At 33.8% G+C, this 25,421-nt stretch overlaps 1 protein-coding gene across 2 annotated transcripts in view; it reads right to left on the bottom strand.

Moving 5' to 3' along the window:
- Window positions 1-25,421, bottom strand: part of LOC150092360 (protein phosphatase PP2A 55 kDa regulatory subunit-like) — a 164,303-nt gene that overhangs the window by 15,712 nt on the left and 123,170 nt on the right. The window contains exons 8-9 of one of the 2 annotated variants that reach the window (XM_090415158.1): window positions 12,963-13,086; window positions 1,573-1,758 (exon numbers count right to left, since the gene is read on the bottom strand). In XM_090415158.1, the coding sequence (XP_090271284.1) occupies window positions 1,606-1,758; window positions 12,963-13,086 (277 nt within the window). In that variant the 3' untranslated portion in view covers window positions 1,573-1,605. Of the gene's footprint in view, window positions 1-1,572; window positions 1,759-12,962; window positions 13,087-25,421 lie in introns of those variants that run through there. The other variant, XM_090415159.1, reaches the window with a different exon arrangement.

Below are 25,421 nucleotides of genomic sequence, written 5' to 3'. Positions count from 1 at the left end.
TCATCTCTAATTCACATTTGAGAGCTGCTCAACTTTTATTCGTTTTAAAAGTTTCTTACATGTTCTTCTTTTCAATATGAAATTCAATATTATCCTGCTCAAGACTAAATGGTGATCACTTCCAATTTCAAATCCTCTGTACACTCTGGTGTCCTGCACCACAGAGAAAACATTACTATCAACAATAATATAATCAATGAGACTTTTCTTATTCCTTGCCTCTTCTGTCCATGTCAATTTGTACACATTTTTATGTTGGAACATGGTGTTAGTAATAACCAGTCCATGTCTGAGCAGAAATCCAAGTATTTGCCATTATTATTAGCTTTGCTTTTTTCTCAAAATTTTCCCAAAATATTTTTGTATATTTGACAATCATTTCCTACTCTGCTCTTTAGATCCCCAATAAGGACCAACTTTTCATTTTTCATTGTGTCAGTTGCTTTTTCTAAAGCATGAAAAAATTCCTCCACTTCTACCTTAGGAGAACCTTCTGTGGGACCATAGGCACAAATAAGTCTCATTGTCCAATTCCCCATTCTGATATTTGCCCACATCACTCTACTTGAAATTGCCCGCCATTCAAGAAGATTACCCTCGTATTTAGTAATGAATACTATGGCTATTCCTTCTTTTCCTTGCCTGAATATAACATTTTGTATTTATTGCTCAGAAAGATCTTACCAGTTTTGGTCTTTTTTTGTTTCAGTCACCCCTATTATGTCGATCTGGTACTTATCTAATTCCTCAGCTAGCTCCATTTTTTTGCCATTCAGGCTTCTTATGTTGATAGTACCGATCTTCAATTCTGGTGATATTGAGTTGGGGTGTGTTTTAGGATTAATTCCAGTAGCTGACTTTTCGCTGTTTTCCCTGGCGAAAACAATGGGGGCCTTGTTTATCTGGGCGACGCCCCAGCTGGCATAAAATTCTATCATGTTGTACCATCATTTTCTATATTGATTTAAGCCAATAAGAATACAATTTGGTCAGCTAAATCCCAAATTGCCAGCCCATCCTCGTTCGTTCAGTATCCAGGTAGATACCCAACAGGGTGCACGACGAGAAGGTGAGGATTGGACACTAGGTCGGAAGCCCTGGTCGGTTCTCCACATTCCTTTAAAGGCTATGTGGAGGTCTTCTCTCAGTTAAAGAAATGAATTTGATCATTTTGAATTTTTTTATTTGCATAATTTCACCACTTACTATTTGCTTTTGAGCTGAATGGGTTATAAACACAAAATGCTCAACATTTAAAAAGTAAACTTTGTTGATGCAAAGCAACAAAGTTTACTTGTTTGTGATCAATATAATCTATTGCTCACAAACTTCTTTATTATTATTTGTCTATCAGTAACTTTAATGCCATATAAAGTATGCATATACCAAGAAATAATTGTACAGATGAAACTGATTCAAACTAATATATGGTGATAACTGTAAATAACTTCACATCATGCTAGGTAATAATATCAAACAGAACTTGGATGAAAAATGCATCTGAAAAAAAAAAATCAATAAATAAAATAACAGAGATTTAATATGAACCAAGAATAGAAATAAGAAAATTACCTGTACTAATGATTCCACCATTGCATTTAATACTCAAAATTTTTCTTGGAAGAGATAAAGGTTATTTGTGGCTGCAACAGCAATAATGTTTTCATGTGGATGCCAAGCTGTATGCAAGATCTTTTTGTTGAAATCTAGGCTATCAGCACTAATTTCATCTTTTCTTCTTTTCACTCCAGCACACACCTAAAGGAAAGGGGGGGGGAATACATCATGAAAATTGATAGATATAACTGCAATAAATACAGTACAAAATCACTGTAGTATAATGATTTTATCTGATAGCATTTTTTTTAAAATTATTTAATTTTTGTAAATTCGAATAATCTGAATTCAAAACTGAGCTTAGCAGAACAGAAAACTGGTGAACAAAAACCAGACCTGGGAAATTACTTGAGACTAACCCATAAAAGCCCATTATTTTATAATTTTTTAAAACTGCTCTTCAACTCTTCAACATCAGTTCATAAGAACATCCTTAATGAACTAACAAGTTTCATGACGTTAACATGATATGCTTTTTTTTTTTTTTTTTAAACTCCCAACGCATGAAAGATTGTAATCTATAGTGCATTGGTACATGTGAGAGTAAAGGGAAAGGGATTTTTTTTAAATTCATAAAGATTTATTATTTTGTATCATCATCAATTTCTTGATATGAACCCTCAAGGGGTGTATATGATAATATGACAGTGGAACATGATTAAGCTTATTAATAGTGTCAACAATTTTCTCCCAAATTAGTCTATTATTTGTAAGCACTCAAGTATTGTTAAATATTGTTTTATTATATACTTTATTGTTTATAATGATAAATGTTTTATATTTTTAATTACTGTATTTGCCGGTGCATAAGACGCACCTCCTTTTTTGTACACATTTTTAGGAAGAAAACTTTATCCAAGTTCTCATCATTTTCTCAGTTTGGAGTGGCCCAAAATGCCTCTCTGCAGCCCTGTTTCCATATTCTTTAGCATACGCAATCACATGTAGCTTGTATGCAATATTGTAGCAATGCTAATGTATTTTCAGCCATAATTTGTCAAGAAATTTAGAGAAAATTTAACGGCAGAAATTTATCGCCATTCACAACAACTGCAATAACATTCGGAAAGTTTAAACGAACAGGAACATAGCTGCGATCGTAGATGACAGCGCATGCACATCCACTGAGCTCTACGTAACTGGAATGCTCTCACACATTGCAAGGAAGCAAGAAAGAAATCGCATAATTCGGAACAGAGAAAATTTCCGGAAATGAAAGTAATAAAAAACTGAGCGTCAGCGTATAAGACGCACCCTGTTTTTCAGACCTATTTTCAAAGAAAAAAGTGCATCTTATACGCTGGCAAATACGGTACATATTTTTTGATATATTTTATTTATTTTTTCAAAATCCTGAAACAATATTGTAAGAAACCAAACATGGAACTTTTTCAAGCATTCATGCCTACAGCAGAATTTAAATCTGCAAACTGTTGGTGGAAGACAGGATACACTAGCCACTCTGCCAACCAAGCCAAGATATACTTACACATATTTATATATTATTTCTACATATTAATAGAAAATTTATTTTTAACATTAACATGAATGTCCATGTGATTGTATAAGACAATTTCTCTGTGTGTTAGAATGTATTTATAGTTTTTAGAGGGAAACCTCTCAGAGAATCTAGTTTCATAGGCTAAAAAATGCATCTTCTATGGCAGTGTGTGCAAATTAAATTTAGTTGAAACATGCTAACATATGCATGCAGTTTCTGCAGTAATACACTTTCTTCATCGCACATTTTCCACTTTCTTGCAAAATCCATTGGCTATGCTGGCAAAATTTCTTTTATGTTATCACCGTTAAATTTTCAGTTTTAAAAGGACATTTCCTTAGAGACTATGTTGAAAATTCTTCATAAAGATTACAGTATTTTAAATACCTTTCACTAAAACAATGGAGCTCTATCTATTGTTATACACACACACATATATGATACGTTTCTTTTGTATTTTGATTTATGTTATGAAAGCTATTTTTCCTGAGTTTTTTTTTTTTTTTTTTTAAATTCTAGTCAGTTTGAAAAATAAATAAAATATATCAAAAAATATGTACCGTATTTGCCAGCGTATAAGATGCACTTTTTTCTTTAAGACGGCTTCACTAAACATATTGACGTTTCTGATTTCTAAGACTTCATTTGCCATCGTTACAATTCTTATGCTGCAAGAACTTCAATAATTACCCAATTAAAATTGGGTTATTTCTGATGCAACGTGAAAAAATAATTTAGATTATCTTGCTTTGGGCATAAGAAATAATTGAGGAGTGAGTTCTCAGCAAAAGATTATGAATTAACAACTCTTTAGATGAAAATATCAGAACTGTGAAGTTGATGGAATAGCCTGGTGTCAAGTGTATTAGTGTTTTTTTGGGGTGTGTGTGGGGGGGGGGGTATGCAACAGTATGGCATGCATACGATACACACATGCAATATATTTACAAATTTGTAATATTCAGTAATTTTTTTATATTTTTTTTACACATTTAACCAAATGTTCAAATAAGTTTAGTGAAATTTGTATTTTTACTATAACTATTTTAAGAATTACAGATTATTTTCATGCTTATAAATTAAAACATTCATGCCAAGATGTCGTGCGCAAGTTGCTCCTCAAGCTGGACTGTATTTAAGTACTACAATAAACCTCACTTTGTCTGGTTTGCAACTATGCAGTAGTGTTCATTCCAGCTGTTTCTCTAATTACACTAAATATAGCATACATTGACTGTGTCTATAACTTAGTGCTACAATAAAAATTTACTTTGTTTTGCTTGCACCTACACAGTATGGTAAGGGGAGATGGGTTTCACTATACAGGATCATTTTCATTCTAGTACTAAACTACAAATACATACTGGATGTGGAAAGCACTGGACAAATTCTCCTGTCCTGCCTGAAGGTCAACCACAACATTAGTCGATTTGTCTCTTTCCCCTGTGAGCATATTAACTAAATAATTTTACTGGTTTATGACTTTCACAGATGTTCTGTTCATCTAAGAATAACATAAAATGATCAACACCACCATCAAAAATAACATCATTACAAACTTCCTATCAACAATTTCCCTCCAGATTAGCCTACTATTTGTTCAAATCTTATATTTCTCTCTCTTCTAAGGCAAGTTTTACTGTATCAATCTGCCTAGATCTTGATCTTCCAGTGGATTTTTTTCCTGCCATCCTGGCAAAGAACAATTGTTTTACTAACCTTTCCTTTCCCATCATGCTGAAGCAATCGTACCACCTGAAATTAGCTCTGCTAACATATTCCTAAATGTTAATAATGTCAAGTGCTTTCCCTATATTCCTATTTTTAATATGATACTGCCACTGATTGCATCTGTTTAGTCTCCCAATCCTTCTAAGGACTCTCATATCTGGGGTCTGCAGTCAAGAGTTATCTTTTTAACCCAGCTCTGAGTTTCATAAGTTAAAATTGGTTTGAACACCATCTCGTATACAGTTAAGTTTAATGTGTTGACTAATCTCTCTTATTCCATATAAATTTATTCAGTTGTCTTCATACCATACTAATTCTGCTGTCTATTTCCAAAATTAATTTGCTATCTTCACTAAAAATTGTGCTTAAATAGCTGAAATGTTTTGCTTGTTTTATAGGTTTTCCATTCAGGATGCAGTTGATGTTTTCAATGTTTCTACCTACTTTCATTGTCTTTTTAATGCTGATTTTCATACCAAATTTATTATAACAGTTATTTAATTTGGTCAGATAATCCTGCAAACTTGTTTTGGATTTATTTAAAAGTATAACATTATCTGCATAAAGTAAAGAGATTAACACCTCCAGTTTTGATATTAGGTTTTAATACCACTTTCCTTCACAATATGATCCATATAGATGATGAATAACAGCGGAGATAAAGTACACTCTTGTCGCACCCCCTGACTTATCAAACATCTTCCTGTACCTCATTCAATTCTAACTACTGATTTACAACTCAAATAGAGATTGTACTGCTTGATATAATGTCCCATTTGCACCATATAACTGGAGCATTTTGAACAGCTTTTTTCTTGGCACCTTGTCATAGACAAACTGTCTTGAATTATAATACAAAATTGTCTTGAACTATAAAGTAAAAAATGAAAAAAGATTCCTAGTGTCCTTTTTCCTTCCACAGTTAAATTAAAAACAATGAGTGAAGAGTTAACTACAGAGGCTGTGTCTAAGACTGTTTTTGTTCATGATGCTATCAGCATCCAACAGTAAGGAATAACCGACTTTAATTGCTGGATTGTTGATCAAAAAATGACTTCTGTGTAAAGCATAAATAGCTAAACTATCATAATAAGAGACTTGGAATTGTTGTTAGGATATATGCTACTCCTGAATTCAAGAAAATATATAAATTTTTAAAGGGTATTTTTTAATGGTTGAAATACAATTTTGCCAGATTTCTCACCTCCTCCCTCCCTACAAGCCTGCTCCTAGGAATTGTCTTAGTTGCTCAGTGGATTATGATGGTCCTCCTTGGATGTGAATTATGTAAACAAGGAAAGAAACTTTTGGATTGAAAAAAAGATGGCATGATGATTTCTAAGGACTGAGCAAACAATGAATTTGCCTCTTTTGGTGAAAAATTTTTAACACAAAAAGGACTGGTTGGGTGTATGCTCTACATTCCTATTTATCATTAATGCTGATGCTTCTGGTGAAGAACTTTGGGGTGCAGATATTTTTACAGAATCGCTGCATTTCTTCAAACTGTGAAGAATCAATGATGTTAGTTACATCAACATCTGCATTCAGTGACACAACATGGGATTGTGAAGTGGTTTATGAAAATATAATTGTGTTCCCCCTTCCCTGACTTTTAACTTCTTCAAACTACCTTGCTTTCCTTTTTGTCTATTTATGATGATATTATCTGAATGACACTGCACAACACAAGTATGAATAGCGTACGATACAATGTCATTCTCATTAATCATGAGCAGCAACCCAAGTGCATTTATTACACTGTTGTATGTTTATTTTCCCCATATTTGCAGTGCACATTAGAAGTATTTTTATTAACAAATCATATTTTCTGAATAAAATTTATGCTTGGATGATTTAAAAAACACCATGGCCCATGAACACCCTTTTGCACATAAGCAAATTGGAAATTTCCTGGTAGTCAAGCCAGTCCATCCCTAGCTTTGTATTGATTCAAAAGTAATTGATCTAAACTGTAATAAAATATTACTATACTTGTTTTTTTGAACAACTCTAAATAAAGGCAAAGGAGATACCTTCTTAGTAATTTATATACTGATGAAAAATCCACCATTGCTGCGATGGGATTAAACTGTGATCTTTCCAAACAGGATATGTAGTTTCTTTTTAGAAGCTCTGGAAAACTACACTATCTATCCTGCATGAAAGAAATAGCAAATCCTTGATTTAAAGCCTTAAAGGCTAAATAACCATCATCTCTGAATTACAAAAATGTAAACCATATATAAACATTTCCACAAATGTTTATCTAACATCCATGATTTCCCATAAAAGTGAAATGCATGTTAACAAAAAAGTATTTATAAAAAGGTCACATAGCTCGTGATCATTCTCAAACCCATTTTGTGTAAGTCAAAATAAATATAACTATCAGTTATTCTTTGGTAAGTGATGTATAGCAGTGCTAATTTTCCTTGCCAACTCCTCATGTCAGCTACATTAGTCAGTATGTGGGTAAGAATGCAGTCTTTGCTCTAATATGGTAACTATGAAACTAAGCAATTATAGACAACACAAATAAGACTACGCAGAAAATGTATTGCATTTGTCAACTGAGACATTCTTCTGGTTGGCCTTCCTAGTGAAAAAACATGTTGTCTCTACATCAAGCTGGCTGACTAACTTTTAAATAAAAAGCCCCCATAATGGTTTTCCTTGTCAAGTAGACAGATCTGAACAGATATCTTTTCAACCAAAGGACAGATGTCACGCTGGTCTTTATGACTATGCTACAATTCCAGATGGGGAAAACAGTAAACATTTTATACACAACAGACTGCATATACATGCATAGATTATGTGGTTTATGGCCATTAATTTCTAAGAAGTTGACATACCATGTGCTAAGGAATGGCAATGCATATCTTATACCAGTGAGCAACAAAATGGATTTTGAGTTCAATGAAACTTGAGATCCAGACTGTGTAAGTCATATGAGTGAATATATAACCAGTGCATATGCATACATTTTAACACAATTTACAGTTAAATATACTTCATTGTCATAGGTGCCCATGGGTCCAATGCTTGTTTCATCATCCCTTCCATTTCTCTATCCATGCCAGCTGACTTAAATTCTGCAAACTCTTTCTGCACTACTCCTTCATATCATCTACCCACTCTTGCCTTGGCTGTCATCTTCTGTTTATACCATCCATTGTACCAAGTATCAAGATTTTGATCTTTCTACTGTTATCCATTCTGCAGATATAATTACATTGTATTTAAATTAATTAGAAATCGTTCTTAAATCTGACATTCATTCAGGACTTTTGTAACTCTAATCAGTCACAGGGTATCAAAGCATTGTATTCTCCCTTCCATGCTGATATCACAAAAATTTTCCTTTAAAATTTTCTGAAAAATGTAAGTATTTTTGTAACTTCAAGAATTACTACAAATATCAAAATTAACGTTATTGCATTGTCTTCACATACAACAGCATTTTAATTTTTTTAAAAAATAATTTACTTTTTTTAATATTCCAGTTTTATGTTATAATTTAGCTTGAAAATTAACTACTTTCCAAACCCAAAACACTAAGAAAATTAACTTCTTTCAGGAAATATACTGATTCATTTTTTTTTCACCACAACTTCAATCATGCTATAACAGATCTTCAAAAGTTCAAAGCCAAATTCCTGATATCTGCCATCAAGGATAATAGTACTAAATGAGTAAGTATACACTAGTCCTAAGAGATCATCATCATCAAATTCCTGATACATACCCTCAAGGGTTGTATGGGATATGATAGTACTACATGAAAAATTACATCATTACTAACTTCCTATCTACAATTTTCCTCCAAATCAGTCTGTTACCTGTCAAGACTCCAACATTATCAGATCTTATATTTCCATCCGCTAAGGCACTTTTTACTATATTAATCCACCTATATCTTGGTTTTCCTCTGGGTCTTTTTCCTGTCATCTGGCAGAGAACACTTGTTTTGCTAATCTTTCATCTCCCATTCTGTTTAAGTAACCATACCACCTGAGATTAACTCTGCTAATGAACTCCTGGATACTGACAATGTCAAGTTCTTTCCTAATATGCTAGTTTTTAATATGATATTGCCATTGATGCCATCTATTCATACCCCTAATCTTTCCCAGGACTCTCATATTTGCGGTCTCTAGTCTTTGGTCAAGTGTTTTACTTCTTACCCAGCTCTCAGATCCATAAGTTAAAATTGGCTTGAATACTGCCTTGTATACAGCTAATTTATTGTTTTGGCTAATTTCTCTCTTATTCCATATAAATTTATTCATTTGACTTCCTACCATACCAGCTTTGTCGATTCTGTTGTCAATTTCCATATTTAATTTACCATCTTCACAAAAATCGTGCCTAAGTAGTTGAAATGTTTTACTTGTTCTATAGGTTCTCTATTCACAATGCAGTTGATATTTTCAATGTTTCTGCCTATTTTCACTGTCTTTGTCTTTTTAATGCTGACATTCATACCATATCTATTACAACAGTTATTCACTTTAGTCAGGTACTCTTGCAGACTTGTAGCAGATTTATTTCGAAGTATCAACATAATCCACATAAAGCAAAGAGCTGACATTAACATCTCCAATTTTGATATCAGGTTTAATACCACTTTCCTTCATAATGTGATCCATATAGATAATGAATAACAGAGGAGATAATGTACATCGTTCTCTGACATCAGATTTAACATTAAACCACCTTCATGTACTTCCTTCAATTCTAACTGCTGACATACAACTCAAATAAAGACTAAGTATTGCTTGATTAATGCCCCATTGACACCATATAACTGTAGCGTATTGAATGGCTTCTATCTCGGCACCTTGTTATATGCCTTTTACAGATTGACAAAACTTAAATAGAGATCTTTGTTATATTCCCATGGTTTCTCAACTATTTGTTGTAAAGTGAAGATCTGATCCTGACAGCCTCTATTTGGCCTGAATCCAGCTTGTTCTTCCTCACCAAGCTTCTCTTCCACAATCATTCTCAACCATTTCTCAAGTATACTTGCATATAACTTACCAGGAACACTCAGTAGAGAAATAAATGGACTTTAAGTCTCACATTCAGTTTTATTTCCCTTTTTATATATGGGCACTATAAGAGCTCTACTCCAATCATCTGGAATTCGTCCCTCTGTCCAGGCCTTTTGAACTATGCAGTGCAGCCACTGTAAGACTTTTATACCTCCATACCTGAGCATTTCTGGTCGGATATCATCTACTCCTGCTGTCTTTACACATTTCAGGCTTTTTCTACTTCAAGTATGAATATGTATTCCTGATTGTATGCCTGGTCAGTGTTTTTTTTTACCACTGTGCTGTCATCACTGCTTGTTTCATTTAGCAATTTTTAAAGTACTCCATACTTCAAGAATATCTTTTTTTCCTGTTTTCATGTCACCTTTATCATCTCTAATTCAGCACACTTTTCTTCATTTCTTAGCTTCTTCAACAACCTCCAGAATATCTCGCCACCTTCTTGATATTTATTTTCTATGTTCTTACCAAAGTCCTCCCATGACTTTTGTTTAGCTAGTTTTACGCAGTGTTTAGCTTTCTTACATTTGTCTCTGTATTCTCTAAGTGCACAAGCTGACTTATTTGTCAGGAACTTTTGATATGTTTTTTTCTTTTCTTTCACTGCCTCTAACTTCCTGTGTCCACCATGGAGTTCTGATTTTTCTATCCTTACAGACAACCTCACCACATGCCTCTCTGGCTGAATCAATCAGTGTTTTTTTCAGGGCTTGCCACTGAATCTCCAAGGTTTGGTTCCTGTTCTCAAACTGTTTAATTTTTTCTTCAATCATGTTTGTGTATTTTAGTCTACAGTTCACATCTGAGAGCTGCTCAACTTTTAATCGCTTACTTGCAAATTTGTTATTTGTCAGGAATACAATATTGTTAGATCTTATATTTTGGATCTTCATCCATCCACCCAGTTCTTGATCATCTATCCACACTAGGACTTTTTTTTTTCCAGCCATCAAATGTTTTGCTAACTTTTCATCTTCCATTCTGTTTAAGTGACCACACGAGAGATCGCCTCTGCTCACATATTTAATATCTTCATTTTTCTTATGATTCTGCTTGATGCAACCTGTTCACTCTCCTAATTTTTCTCAGGACTCTGATCTGCGGTTTCTAGTCTTTGATCAACTGCTTTATTTCTTACCCAACTCTTAGATCCATAAGTTAAAACTAGTTTGAACACTGTGTTGCATACTTCTAGTATAGTGTTTTGAGTAATTTCTCTTATTCCATATAGGTTTAATCAATAGACTCCCACTATACCAACTTTGCTAATTCTTTGTCTATTTTCATATTTAATTAGCCATCTTCTGTAAAAAGTACCTAAATGTTTAAGTAAATATTTTATAGATTCTCCATTAAGAATATTTGAAATTTTCCTTAAACTTTTACTTTGGATTAAATTAAAGAAATACTGTATGTAAGAAATACTGTGCAATATTTCATGAATTTACAGTTGTAAGAGAAATGCCAGGTGTATATCATTGGGTCCTGTCCAATCAGAAAACTGACATTCAGATCAGCTACATATTATTTTTTTCTCCACCTCTCAAAGCTGACTAATGTTCATTACTTCTGTTTCCTTCCTCTTTGTAAATGCAGGTAACCAAGTTGACTGACTACTGAAGTTTTCAGGTTATTTTTTATTTTGATGGTAGAGTGCACATATTTAGTTTAATATTGCAAATTTCTGATAAGTGACATTAATTTAAGCTAATGTTACAATTCAAAATTTAAACATTAATTCTGGATTTCCATTTTTATTATTTCACACTTTTCTAGTTCTGTTCTTTCTTTGTCTCCCATTATTGCTTGCATTTCTACCTGTGCACCTTATGCATGGTTCCTGTCAGATTTTCCATCACTTCTTTTGTGTTATTTCTTATGATTTCTATTATATTTCTTGCAATATCTTTTGTTTCATAGTAATGAAGCATGGGGTTAATAATAGTTACCTTAAATTCACTATATATAACAAACCCTGCATTATAATGGACTAGATCTGTGGTCCTTAGGGATTGACCACAGTGATAGTTTACTGTATATACTGTTAAGTGCATAGTTTTCAAAGTCAGCAAAGTATCATCTGTTGATGCTTCAACACTAAGATTTTCTTCTGTGGTGATGTATTCATGAATGCCATTTTATTATTTATTTCTGATTTCATATTTAAGAACCTACTAACTATTTTCAAAGCATTAAAGGTATTTTCAAAGCATTAAAAATAGGCTGATATTCCAGAAGGAAGAATTAACTTATCAGTATACATAACAGCTTTTTCATATAAATAGGTTAAAAACAAATAATAAATTCCTAAAGAATGTCCTACTACAAACAATACAAAAAAATGTTTAACTCAGAAATTTATTGGGCCTTAACTGTTTTTTTTTTTCTTTTTTGCATCTCTTCACCACTGCTACCAATTCTTGGCATTATAGGAGATTTTGCATAGTCCAAGTATAGATGCTACCATTAAGGTATGACATAACTCCATAAACTTCCTGAGAAATCCATATTTCTGAATGAAAATAAATTTCTATATGAGTCTAGAGTCAAGAAGAAAGTATTACCAGAGCATGATGATTCAAAATTGATTGTATTATCACAATATTTAAATAATTTGTTAAACCACATATATTATTTAAATATGGCTGCAGGGATTTTTTTTTGTTGTTGTTGTTTTTGAATCTTTTAAATTCTTTGAAATTTCTGAAAGATCTCATCGCAAGATCTTGTGTAGTGTAGGAACATAAATGACCTATGTTTGACAGGAGTATGCAATCAAGCAAGATAAAGCCACAACCAACATAAAGCAAAGGAAATGAAAAACAAGCCATGCTACACAAAGCAGCATAATATCAGGTATTAATGTAACAAAGTGAGGTTTAATAAAAATCTAACAAATTGTTTTTTGCTATCTGTTAGGAGTTAAGGTTAATTTTTTTTTTTTTTTTTTTTTTTTTTTAAGCAGAGTAAAACAAGTTATATTCAATTTTATGAAATTCTATTATAGTGGACTTCCTTCTATAAATAATTCAAGTTCAAGTTATTACCTTTTTAGGTTTCAGTGCCGTCTTTGGTTTTGCGATTTCTCTAGATGCTTCCAGCATAACTTCTTTTTTTGAATTTCGATCAAAAATGCGAAAGAAATTATTGTAAGATCCTGTCATAATATAACTGAAACAGATAATTTTTTCAGGCATTTAGCATTCTTAATATATCTGAAAGGTACTCATAAAAACAAATATCAGCAATTCTTTCTAAATGTTTCCTCATTTTAAATCTTTTTTTAAAAAAAACAAAACAAAAGAAACTTCATAATTTTATAAAGAATCTGAAGCTTTTTTTAGGTTGGCTCATATTTTTTTATTTTTTTATATAGAAAGTAATGCTATATATTACAAATATTTTAAGTAATTAAACATACTTAATTTTTAAAATATTTATTATTTTAACTGGATGGTTTTTGAACTTAGTGAAATATAACTGCATAAACAAGACAGCATATAATTATAGCATGATCTTCAAGTGGAATTAGAAAAAAACAGACACAATCACCATTTTCTTTTATATATAGGTGTTAAAACTCATGGCTACAGATTCTGTTCCTATCCCTTCTCCCACTGTGGTCAGTGAAAACACCTTTGAAAATATTATATACAAAAACAACAGAACCACTGTAGTTTTTCTGCTTCTTACTTTTTTAAGTTTTTTTTTTCCCTTTTGGATTCATTTACTAAAGAAAATTCAAAATAGATATGATATTTTGCTCCCCCCCCCATCAAACAATACAAAAACATTGAATATCTGAAGAAAACATTGGCTCAGTCAGAGAAGTATTTGAATTAGCATAAGTACTTGGGAATAAACTACTAAATCCACAAAATGTTATGCTACAGACTAGAGACCAAATAAAATGTGCACTCAATATATTTCTTCAAGCGCACAAAATTTTGATCTACACTAGTGGCCAAAATTGTGGAAACCTTTTGGAAAAAGTGTATTTTTGAGCTTTGATGGCTCATAACACCATTTTTTTTTTATGTAATACCATAAAATTATATATCAATGGAAAGATAATTTAATAAAGAATGTAATGCAATAACTTTTATGAAGGCAGTTATAAAGAAGAAAAGTGAAACACAAAAAAAATGAGATATACAAAAATTCTTACAATGCGAGTTAATACTTAGTTGAGTAACCTTTAGCGTTAATTATGGCCTTACAACACCTTCCCATGGAGTGAACCAAGTTTTTTAGGTTCTGCAGCTGTTATAATGTGAAACCAAGATTGAATTATTGCTTCTATTCATTGGGTTTTATTGGTGGGTTGCTTCTGACTAACAAGTTTCTTTAGTTGGCTCCATAGATTTTCGACTGGGTTAAGGTCTGGGCTATTCCCAGGCCATTCCAGCAGTGGAATATAATTATCTTGAAACAACTTTTTACACACAGCAGCAACATGACATGGAGCTGAATCCTGTTGAAATATAAATGCTTCATTATCTTGGAAAAGATCACGTGCAGAAGGCTTCAGTTTGAGCTCAAGTATTTCATTTATGTATTTTGGGGCATTTATATTCCCATTAATCATGCAAATTCTGCCTACACCTTTTGAGGTCATACAACTCCAGATCATAACACAAAGTGTGTGTGTGTTAAGTTAAGGGGATAAAAATCCCTCATTGTTTTTCAGCCAGTAAGTGAAACTAAGATCGAAAACTACGATCTGTAACGTTTTCATGCTGACGAACTGTCGGCGTATCCAAGCGTAAGTGATCACTTGGTAGTGCCACACCACTTTAGCCGTGGTGTGGCACTACCAAGTGATCACTTACGCTTGGATACGCCGACAGTTCGTCGGCATGAAAACGTTACAGATCGTAGTTTTCGATCTTAGTTTCACTTACTGGCAGAAAAACAATGAGGGATTTTTATCCCCTTAACTTATCAACCTCGCCAGAAAAAAATAGCCATTTGGCTTTTCATCTTAGTTATACAAAGTGTGTGTGTTTCATGGTAGGTGTAATGCAATCAGGATGCAAACCTTCTCCGATTCTTCTCCTTATGTATTTTATGCCATCACTACCAAACTGGGAGATTTTGGTCTCATCACTCCAAATAACACTGTCCCATTGTTCTGCTGTCCAGTTAACATGGGTTTTAGTCCAGTTTAATCTTTTCAACCTTTGTTTGAGAGATAAAAATGTTTTTTTTTTGTGGAAATCTAACATTCAAACCAAATTCCTGCAGTCTGCGCCGAACAGTCCTTGCACTCAACTTCACATTGTATTGCACCATTTCATCTTGTATACACCCAGATGATTTTCTTATGTCACATAGGCACAGCCTCTCAATTCTTCTATCATCACTTGCTGTTGTGCACCGTTTCCTGCCTTTATCAGTATGGTTTTGTAGTGACTGAGTCTCCTTATACCTTTTCAAAAATTTAGAAATGCCACATTTGGTTAAGTTTCCTCCAATTTTTCTTCTAATTTCTTCATAACTGTAGCCTTGTTCACTTAATAGTACTATTTTACATCGCTTTCTGGGTGACCAGTTAACTCTTTGCACCGTTTCTTTAATTTTATGAACGTTTTACAAGCTCACTAAATGAAAGAACACAAAAAAACCAACCAACCAACTTGATAGCAATCACATAACACATTGACAAATGTCCTCCTCTCAGTTCCAATACATGACATAATAGCTGAATCCTACTGTGACCTTATTGGCTCATTGCCAAAACAAGATGACACTTGATTGACTCTCTAAACACTGATGCTCACTGGCTACATTCAAATGAAGGAAAGCTACTTCATATCAACCTAAGCAATTTGTGCTTCTTTTTTCTGGTTATTTGGCTATAACTTTTCATAGAATACAGATAATCGAACAAACTTTGTTGCATTACATTCTTGATTAAATTATCTTTCCATTAATATATAATTTTATGGTATTACACCAAAAAAAAGTGGTGTTATGAGCCATCAAACCTCAAAAATACACTTTTTCCAAAAGATTTCCACAATTTTGGCCTGTACATGTTTTTGCACATTTAGGCATTAGATACATTTCTTTTTTTTGTTTGTAGGTGCTGAGAGTGAAAGGAAAAAAAATCATAAAATTTTCATCTTATCTTATGTCATCAGCAACATAATGCAGATAGCAAAAAACATTCTGCAGTCATACATCAAGAGTGTGTTTTGAGATTTTGGAGCATCTGAACAATTTTCAATTTTGAAAGCATATGTTTAGTGATTTACTATATATAATTTTATATAATAAATCCTCTAATGCTTTTTTTCCCCAAAGGGAGTAGGCAGAGCTCTTTTAGTTCTAACTTTTGGAAATGGGAGAAGGCCAGTATCCACCTTCAGTCATCACCAAAAAATCAGCACCTTAGTTCTGATTTCAGAAGCATCAAGACAAGAGCACAGCAGATATTTATCACCATTTTGTGATCATAAATACTAATACTTGTATTGTCTATAACAATGAGATTTCTATGGTTTCTTTTCCAAGAGATACAAAGCTAAAACCTTCAGTTCCACCTGCACTGTGGCATTCCAGCACATGGCTCAGTCCTTTAAAGAGGATTACCATTCTTTGTTTTAGCTTCACCTTGGGATTTTGCTGATGCACTGAGAATGGCCAGTTAGTTTCTGTTCGAAATATCTGCTATAATAAAAATTATTCATTCATGTGAATATGTGTGTCTAATAATCTTTATTCATCTCCATTCTTCAAGAGATAATATTCTCAATCTTTAACACAGACCTTTCAGTTTTAGACACCAAGTCTCTCCAACGATGTCTCTTTTTATTACAACATCGTTGTAATAAAAATAGTTTTATTTAGTTTTTTAAATAGTTTTGACTCACTTGCTCAAAAGCAAGAACCAATTAAGGTCAACCTGGCAAAACAGACAGATGGGACTGCCAACATATCTGGATATTTCCTCGCCTCAGCAGAAACTTTAGCTCACCAAAAGACATGATTATGCTGTAGTGCCTTAAAAAAATCCCATGCCTGAATTTCTTGCATAACAGTGATGGGAACCTAACCAACTTCTCACGTGATGAGGTTAATAAACTAGCTAGAAGTCTCCTCAGTACTACTCAGAGATAAACTACCCAGGAAGGATTAGGAATGGTTGCTATGATTATGTATGGTCAAGGGAACTGGGTGTGTGTGTGTGTGTGTTTGTGTGACAGACCCTGAGATATAAATCTGTACTTACATAAGAAATTTGCTCAGCCCAACATGCTGCATCATCCCAGTTCCCACGTGTCTCTTGCTGTGAACTGCGATATATATAGTGTAGTGCTTATTTTCAAGTTTTTTTTGGTGTGTTTTTCCTATTATTCACAAGGCCGATAGTAAATATATCCTTGAATCAAAATGTGAACTATCTCGCAAACATACTGCAATCGATCTAGAGATGAAATTAGAGATAATAAAGAAATATGAAGGTGGATAAAGCTTATCAAGTATAACACCGGAACTCGGTCTTGTGGTATTGACAGTAAACACCATAGCAAAGGTTGCCTCACGTAAAAAAGAACATGCTAAAGAAACAGTCAGCATGAAAACAACCATAATACAAAACATGAAGGCACACTAACGAAGACAGAAAAATTGCCACGATATGGATGGAAGGCCAGATCCAGAAACGTGTTCCTTTGAGCCTTATGACAATACAGGCTAAGGTAAGATGTTTATTTGAGGACTTTAAGGGAAAATATCCTGAAGGACACAGTCATTTGCTGCAAGCAATGGTTTGCACATTTGATGCCGTCAGCATTTAAAAATTGTCCAACTGGATATAGTGTAAAATGTATGCATCTTCTATGCATTTAATACAGTTTTTTTTTTTTTTTTTTTTTTGCTATTTAATATTTCCATTGCATTGCATGTTTATTTTTTGCATATGTGTTTGAGATGATAAACGCTATTATGAAAGGTGGGGGGGGGGGGGGGAAGCAGACACGTAAATTTCAACTTGCCTAAGGAGTTGCAGAACTACTTACATATGTCGAGGCGTATTTATTATTCAAGAAAACATGAAAGAATTTGAAAACAAGAACTAAATCTTGGAGATTCGCTGGCAGACCTTGGAGAAAACACCAAATGATTCAGCCAGAAAAGTAAGTGGCACAGTTATCTGCAAGGATAGAAAAACTAGATCTCCATGGAGTAAGGAAGTTAAAGAGGCATGAAAGAAAAAGAAGAAACCATATCAACAGTTCCTGGCAAGTAAGATAGAATGTGCTCTAAGAGAATACAGAAAAAAAAAAAAAAAGAAGAAAGAAAGTGAAATGTGTAAAAGCAGCTAAACAAAAATCATGGAAAGACTTTTCAGGAAGGTGATAAAATGTTGTGGAGGTTTATTGCAAAGACTACTTAGGAAAAATTTAATACTGTAAAATGAACCAGAAATGATAAAGGTGACATGAAAACTGAAGATAAAAATATTCTTGATATATGGATTATGTAGAAAAAGTCATCAAAAATCTGAAATGTGAAAGGCAGTTGCAGAAGATGACATTCAACAAAAAATGCTCACATATTAAAAGCTTAAAAGTTTTATGGTGGCTATACTGTGTAATTAAGAAGACTTGGCCAGAGATTCAAATTCCAGATGATTGGAGTAGAGCTTTCATAATTCTCACATAAAAAAAAGCTACATAAAACTCTATGTGAGAATTTCAGAGGAAGTGCCTTACTGAGAGTTCTAGGTAAAACATGTTGAAGGGAAACTTGGAGAACAAGCTGGATTCAGGCCAAATATAGGTTTTCAAGATCAGATTTTTACTCTAAGTGAAAGAATTGAAAATCATGGGAATACAAGGATTTGTATCTAAATTTTGTTTATCTGGAAAAGGCATATGACAATGTGCCAAAAGAAAATACGACACTATAATTATATGCTGTAAATGTGATATTATATTCAACAACAGTCTATGTTTCAGTTGTAAATCAGCAGGTATATCAGACAAGGATATAAACCATCTCCACTGTTATTTATTGTCTGTATTGATCACATACTAAAGGAAAGTAGCATTAATTAATCGATTGTTGAAATATTCAACAATTGACTTACTGTACACAGATGATGTTACACTAGTAAATAAATCCACTCTAAGTCTCCAGGATTCTCTAACTAAATTGAATAACTCTTGTAATAAACTTAGTATGAAAATCAGCAATAAAAAGACAGGCTAGGAAAATAAGCAGAAACACTTAATACTGAATGATGAGCCTACAGAAGTTTCTCTCTCTGTCTTTCTCCCAGGATGGCAGGAAAAAGACTAAGATCAAGGTACACTGATACAGTAAGAATAGCCTCAGAAGACTAAAATGTAGGTCTGATGATATTTGGGTGCTGCCGGGTAAGATTAATAAAGGAAAACTGTCAACAGGAAATTGATAATGATAACTTTTCATATAGTACTATCATAATAACCCCCAACCCCCAAGGATATATATCAGGAATCTGATGGTAGTTCCATCTGTAGCATTTTATTGTACTATCCACATATAGAAATGTTCTAAATTATTGCATTTTTTTAAAAATTTTGTGATTCATCATCATCCAATTCCCGACATGTACCCTCAACGAGTGTACAGAATATGATAGTACTACATGAAAAATTTACATCATTACTAACTTCCTATCTACAATTTTCCTCCAAATCAGTCTGTTAGTTGTCAAGACCAACATTATCAGATCTTATATTTCTATTGTCTAAGGCACTTTGTACCGTATCAATCCACCTATATCTTGGTCTTCCTCTGGGTCAATTTCCTGCTGATCTGGCAGAGAACACTTGTTTTGCTAATCTTTCCTCGCCCATTCTGTTTAAGTGATCATACCACCTGAGATTAGCTCTGCTAACGCATTCCTGGATGCTGACAATGTCAAGTTCTTTCCTAATATCCTCATTTTTAATATGATATTGTCATTGATGCCATCTGTTCACACCTCTAATCTTTCTCAGGACTCATATCTCTGGTCAAGTGTTTTACTACTGACTAAACTCTCAGATCCATAAGTTAAAACTGGTTTAAACACTGTCTTGTATACAGCTAATTTAGTGTTCTGACAAATTTCTCTCTTATTCCATATGAATTTATTCAATTGAATTCCTACCATAGCAGCTTTGTTGATTCTGTTGTCTATTTCTATATTTAATTTAAAACCTTCACTAAAAATCGTGCCTAAGTAGCTGAAATGTTTTACTTGTTCCACAGGTTCTCCGTTCACGACACAGTTGACACTTTCAACGACTCTACCTATTTTCGTTGTCTTTCTCTTTTTATTGCTGCCCTACATACCATATCTTTTACAACAGGTTATTCAATTTAAACAGGGAATCTTGCAAACTTGTAGCGGATTTATTTAGAAGTATAACTTCGTTCGAATAAAGCAAAGAGCTGATTCATGTTTAATACCATTTTCCTTCATAATGTGATCCATGCAGATAATGAATAACAGAGGGGATAATGTACATCCTTGTCTCACATCAGATTTAACATTAAACCACCTTCCTGTACTTCCTTCAATTCTAACTGCTGACTTACAACTCAAATAAAGACTAAGTATTGTTTGATATAATGCTCCATTGACACCATATAACTGAAGCATATTGAATAGCTTCTCTCTTGGTACCTTGTCATATGCCTTCTCCAGATCGACAAAACTTAAATACAGATCTTTGTTATATTCCTTTGCTTTCTCAACTATTTGTCGAAAGTGAATATCTGATCCTGACAGCCTCTATTTGGCTTGAATCCAGCTTGTTCTTCCAAAATCCTTCTCAACTGTTTATCAAGTATACTTGCATCAATCTTGCCAGGAACAGTCAGTAGGGAAATACCTCTGGAATTCTCACATTCAGTTTTATTTCCCTTTTTGTATATGGGTACTATTAGAGCTCTACTCCAATCATCAGGAATTTGCCCCTCAGTCCAGGCCTCCTGAATTATGCAGTGCAGCCACTGTAAGGCTTATACCACCATGTTTCAGCATTTCTAGTCGAATATCATCTACACCTGCTGCCTTTCCACATTTCAAGCCTTTGATGGCTTTTTCTAGTTCAAGTATAGATATGTATTCTTGACTGTATGCCTGTTGAGTGTTTTTTTACCACTGTGCTATCACTGCTTGTTTCATTTAGTAATTTTTCGAAAAAATTACTCCATACTTCAAGAATAACTTTTTCTCCCATTTTCATGTCACTTTTATCATCTCTAACTCCTTTTACAGCACTCTTTCCTCCATTTCAAAGCTTCTTCAACAACCTCCAGAAATCTTACCAATTTCATGATATTTATTTTCTATGTTCTTGCCAAAGTCCTCCCATGACCTTTGTTTAGCTAGTTTTACACAATGTTTAGCTATCTTACATTTGTTTCTGTATTCTCTAAGAGCACAAGCTGACCTATTTGCCAGGAATTTTTGATATGCTTTCATCTTTTTCTTCACTGCCTCTTTAACTTCCTGTATCCACCATGGAGTTCTAATTTTTCTATCCTTATAGAACAACCTCACCAAATGCCTGACTGAATCAATCAGGGTTTTCTTCAAGGCTTGCCACTAAATCTCCAAGGTTTGGTTCCTGTTCTCAAACTCTTTCATTTTTTCTTCAATAATCTTTGTGTATTTTACTCTACAGTTCACATCTGAGAGCTGCTCAACTTTTATTCACTTTAAAACTTTCCATGTTATTCTTTTCAATATGAAATTCAATTTTATCCTGCTAAACTAAATAGTGATCACTTCCAATTTCACATCCTCTGTACACTCTGGTGTCCTGCACCAGGAAGAAAACATCACAATCAACAATAACATAGTCAATGAGACTTTTCTTATTCCATGCCTCTTCTCTCCATGTGAATTTGTGCAAATTTTTATGTTTGAACATGGTGTTAGTAATAACCAGTCCACGTCCTGAGCAGAAATCCAACAGGTATTAGCCATTATTATTAGCTTTGCTCTTTTCTCCAAATTTTTCCAAGATATTTTTGTATGTCTCACAATCATTTCCTACTCTGCTATTTAGATCCCCAACAAGGACCAACTTTTCCTTTTTCATTGTGTCAATTGCTTTCCCTAAAGTATCAAAAAATTCCTCCACCTCTACCTTAGTAGAACCTTCTGTGGGACCATAGGTACAAATAAGTCTCATTGTCCAATTCCCCATTCTCATATTTGTCCACATCACTCTACTTGAGACTGCCTGCCATTCAAGAAGATTAGCCTCGTATTTTGTGTTGAATACTATGGCCACTCCTTCTTTTCCTTGATTGTCATTGCCTGAAGATAACATTTTGTATTTATTGCTCAGAAAGATCTCACCAGTTTTTGTCTTTTTTGTTTCAGTCACCCCTATTATGTTGATCTGGTAGTTATCTAATTCCTCAGCTAGCTCCATTTCTTTGCCATTCAGGCTTCTTATATTGATAGTACCGATCTTTAACTCTGGTGATGTTGAGTTGGGGTGTGCTTTCAGATTTGTTCCAGTAGCTGACTTTTCGCTGTTCGCCCTGGTTCTCTGGCAAAAACAACGGGGGCCTTGTTCAACCGGACGACACCCCGCCGGCATGAAATTTTGTCATGTTATACCATCATTTTGTATATTGGTTTAAGCCAATAAGAATACAATTTGGTCGGCTAAATCCCAAATTGCCAGCCCATCCTCGTTCATTCAGTATCCAGGTAGATACCCAACAGGGTGCACCACAAGAAGGTGAGGACTGAACATTAGGTCAAAAGCCCTGGTCGGTTCTCTGCATTCCTTTAAAGGCTATATGGAGGTCTCCTGTCAGTTATACAGCTTTGACCCTTAAGCAATTCCTGTATATCAATTACTGGTTCATGTGTAATTTATGCCACCTTTTAGAAATTTAATGTACTATCCAAAAACCAAGAGTCTGTTCTTAATTAGTAGTCATATATTATGCTGTGTATGGCTTTCATGTGAATGAAAAATACACCACAATTAATGATGCATGCATTCTATAGAGTAAAAGAAAATTTCTGATGTCTCTGTCCATGAGAAAGTACAACACAGAACTCATTCTTGCCTGGCATGAACATGTTAAAAAAAAATATTTTTTATTGTAATGACGTGACAATGACAACCAACATAGTTCTATATATACTGTATAATGTTCTTGGAATGAATGTGTTGCTACACTTGCACTTATTGTACACTTGCTACACTTGCACATAGCCTAGTGCAAAATCTGAAGCACAATTTCATTCTCTCAAATTATCACTTATGTTGGGAAAACACAAAGTTAGACCATAACTACAAAACTGTGGTCAGTGAATGAAATATCTAGTTATATCATGATATTTTTGACAAAACTGGACTAAACAGGCTGTGTCATGTTATTAGTTGCATTCTTGTTATCTATCTCTGCTATAGTATTTCCATGCAATGTTTCTTTGAACAAGCTCAGATGTCTACCAGAGTTTTGTGCAGTGTATGAACTAGAGAAAAAGATGATTTCAAAAATGTGACATATTTTTGAATGGAGTTAGCTTCATAAAATAAGACAATCATGAAGATGTTTCAGCTTTCATTACAAATGATCTTATAATGAATTAACTCACTAAACCAAACCACCAAAAGGACCACAGGTATCGAAGAAATACTAAGGAAATTCACCATAGCGCACTGTCCATTACAGTAACATCTCACAGTATTCCTGTATAAATACCCGCTGATTCAAGTATTTGAGTCAGTCACCATCTTCCACTTTACTGGTTTTAAACCATACAATTTATTTATTAACTCAAAGAAAAAAAATCAGAGCTTAAGAGACTTCAAAGATTGGGAATATAATCAGATATATTTAAAAAGCTCTGGATAAAAACCTATATTTACTAAACAGAAGACAAAATTATAAATTAAAGCACACACCAGTCTCACAATACTAGTCGTAACCTAGCAACAGATATCACATGACTGAAATGCAACAAACTCAAAAAGTGCCTGCTCACCTTCCAATGAGAAAACTTTTTTCTTAGCTGACACAGCACCACTAATAGAGAGTTCAAATATGAGAATAGCTTAGAGTTTAATGTTTTATGATATGAGAATTAAATAGAGAACGTTCATTTCAAATGTCATCATCAATTTCCTGATATGTACCTTCAAAGGGTGTACAGGCTACTATGAGAGTACTACGTGATTAAGCTTACATCATTATTAATCTCTTATCAACGATTATCCTCCGAATTAGTCTATTAGTTGTCAGCACTCCAATATTGTCATATTTAACATTTCGGTCTTCTAAAGTACTTTTGACTGAATCGATCCACCTAGACCTTGGACTTCCTCTGGGTCTTTTTCCTAACAGCTTGGCATCAAACACCTGTTTTGCTAACCTTTCCTCACTCGTTCTGAGTAAGTGACTTAACCATCTTAGATTAGCCCTGCTCACACATTCTTGAATGCTAACAATCCAGTTCCTTACTAACATCTTCATTTTTAATATGATTTTGTCATTGATGCCATCTGTTCACTCCCCTAATCTTTCCCACAACTCTCATAACTGTGGTCTCTAATCTTTAATCAAGTACTTTATTTCTAACCCAAGTCTTAGATCCATAAGTTAAAACTTGTTTAAACACTGGCTTGTATATTACTAGTTTAGCATTTTGGCTAATCTCTCTCTTATTACATATAAATTTATTCAGTTGGCTCAACATCATACTAGTTTTCCTTATTCTGTAGTCTATTTCCAAATTTAATTTGCAATCTTGCTAAAAAAAAAAAAAAGTGCTTAAATAGCTGAAATATTTTACTTGTTCTAGAGGTTTTCCATTGAGAATGCAGTTGAAGTTTTCCATGTTCCTGCCTGTTTTCATTATTTGTCTTTTTGTAGCTCAGTGGAAGTGATGTTTGCACTCCACAGCACTTGATTGCTTGAAGGAAGACCTAAGTTCAAATCTAGTCACCGACTATAGGAACATTTTTTTCTAAGCCTTTCTTTGGCTGTTTCCCGAGTTAGTTGATCTTTGGAATGGGCAAGCGAGTTTTTTCCTCCCAGAAACTTACGTTTTTTTTGTTCTGTAAACTCAAGAAAATTGACTGTAGAGCCTACACTATCTCAGACAATAAAAATATAGTGTTAAGATTAGGGACCATGATATGATGATTTGCCAGCCACTTCTCTTCACTGGATGCGTCATATTGTTAGTAATAGTCTTGGAGCGCCTCCATAGCTCAGTCAGTATAGACCAGTGTTTCTCAACATGGGGCATATGCCCGACGGGGAGGGGCAATTTGAAACTGTACACGTACATATTTATTCATATTTATATTATACTTTTTCAGAACTTGGTTGACTATTATGCTGGGGGGGTATGATCCAAAAAACGTTGCAAAACACTGGTATAGACGAAGCCCTTTGGTTGGAAAGACCTGGGTTTGATTCCCATCCATGATGTGAGAAACATTTATCTGGTCTCTTTCAACAAACAAGAAGCAAAC

The sequence above is a fragment of the Typopeltis vanoorti genome, chromosome 26, assembly GCF_054136105.1.
Source record: "Typopeltis vanoorti isolate ZY-2024b chromosome 26, IOZ_Tvanoo_1.0, whole genome shotgun sequence".
Classification (NCBI taxonomy): Eukaryota; Metazoa; Arthropoda; class Arachnida; order Uropygi; family Thelyphonidae; genus Typopeltis; species Typopeltis vanoorti.
The sequence above is the reverse complement of the archived record's forward strand: the minus strand, read 5'-3'. Positions and strand labels throughout refer to the sequence as shown.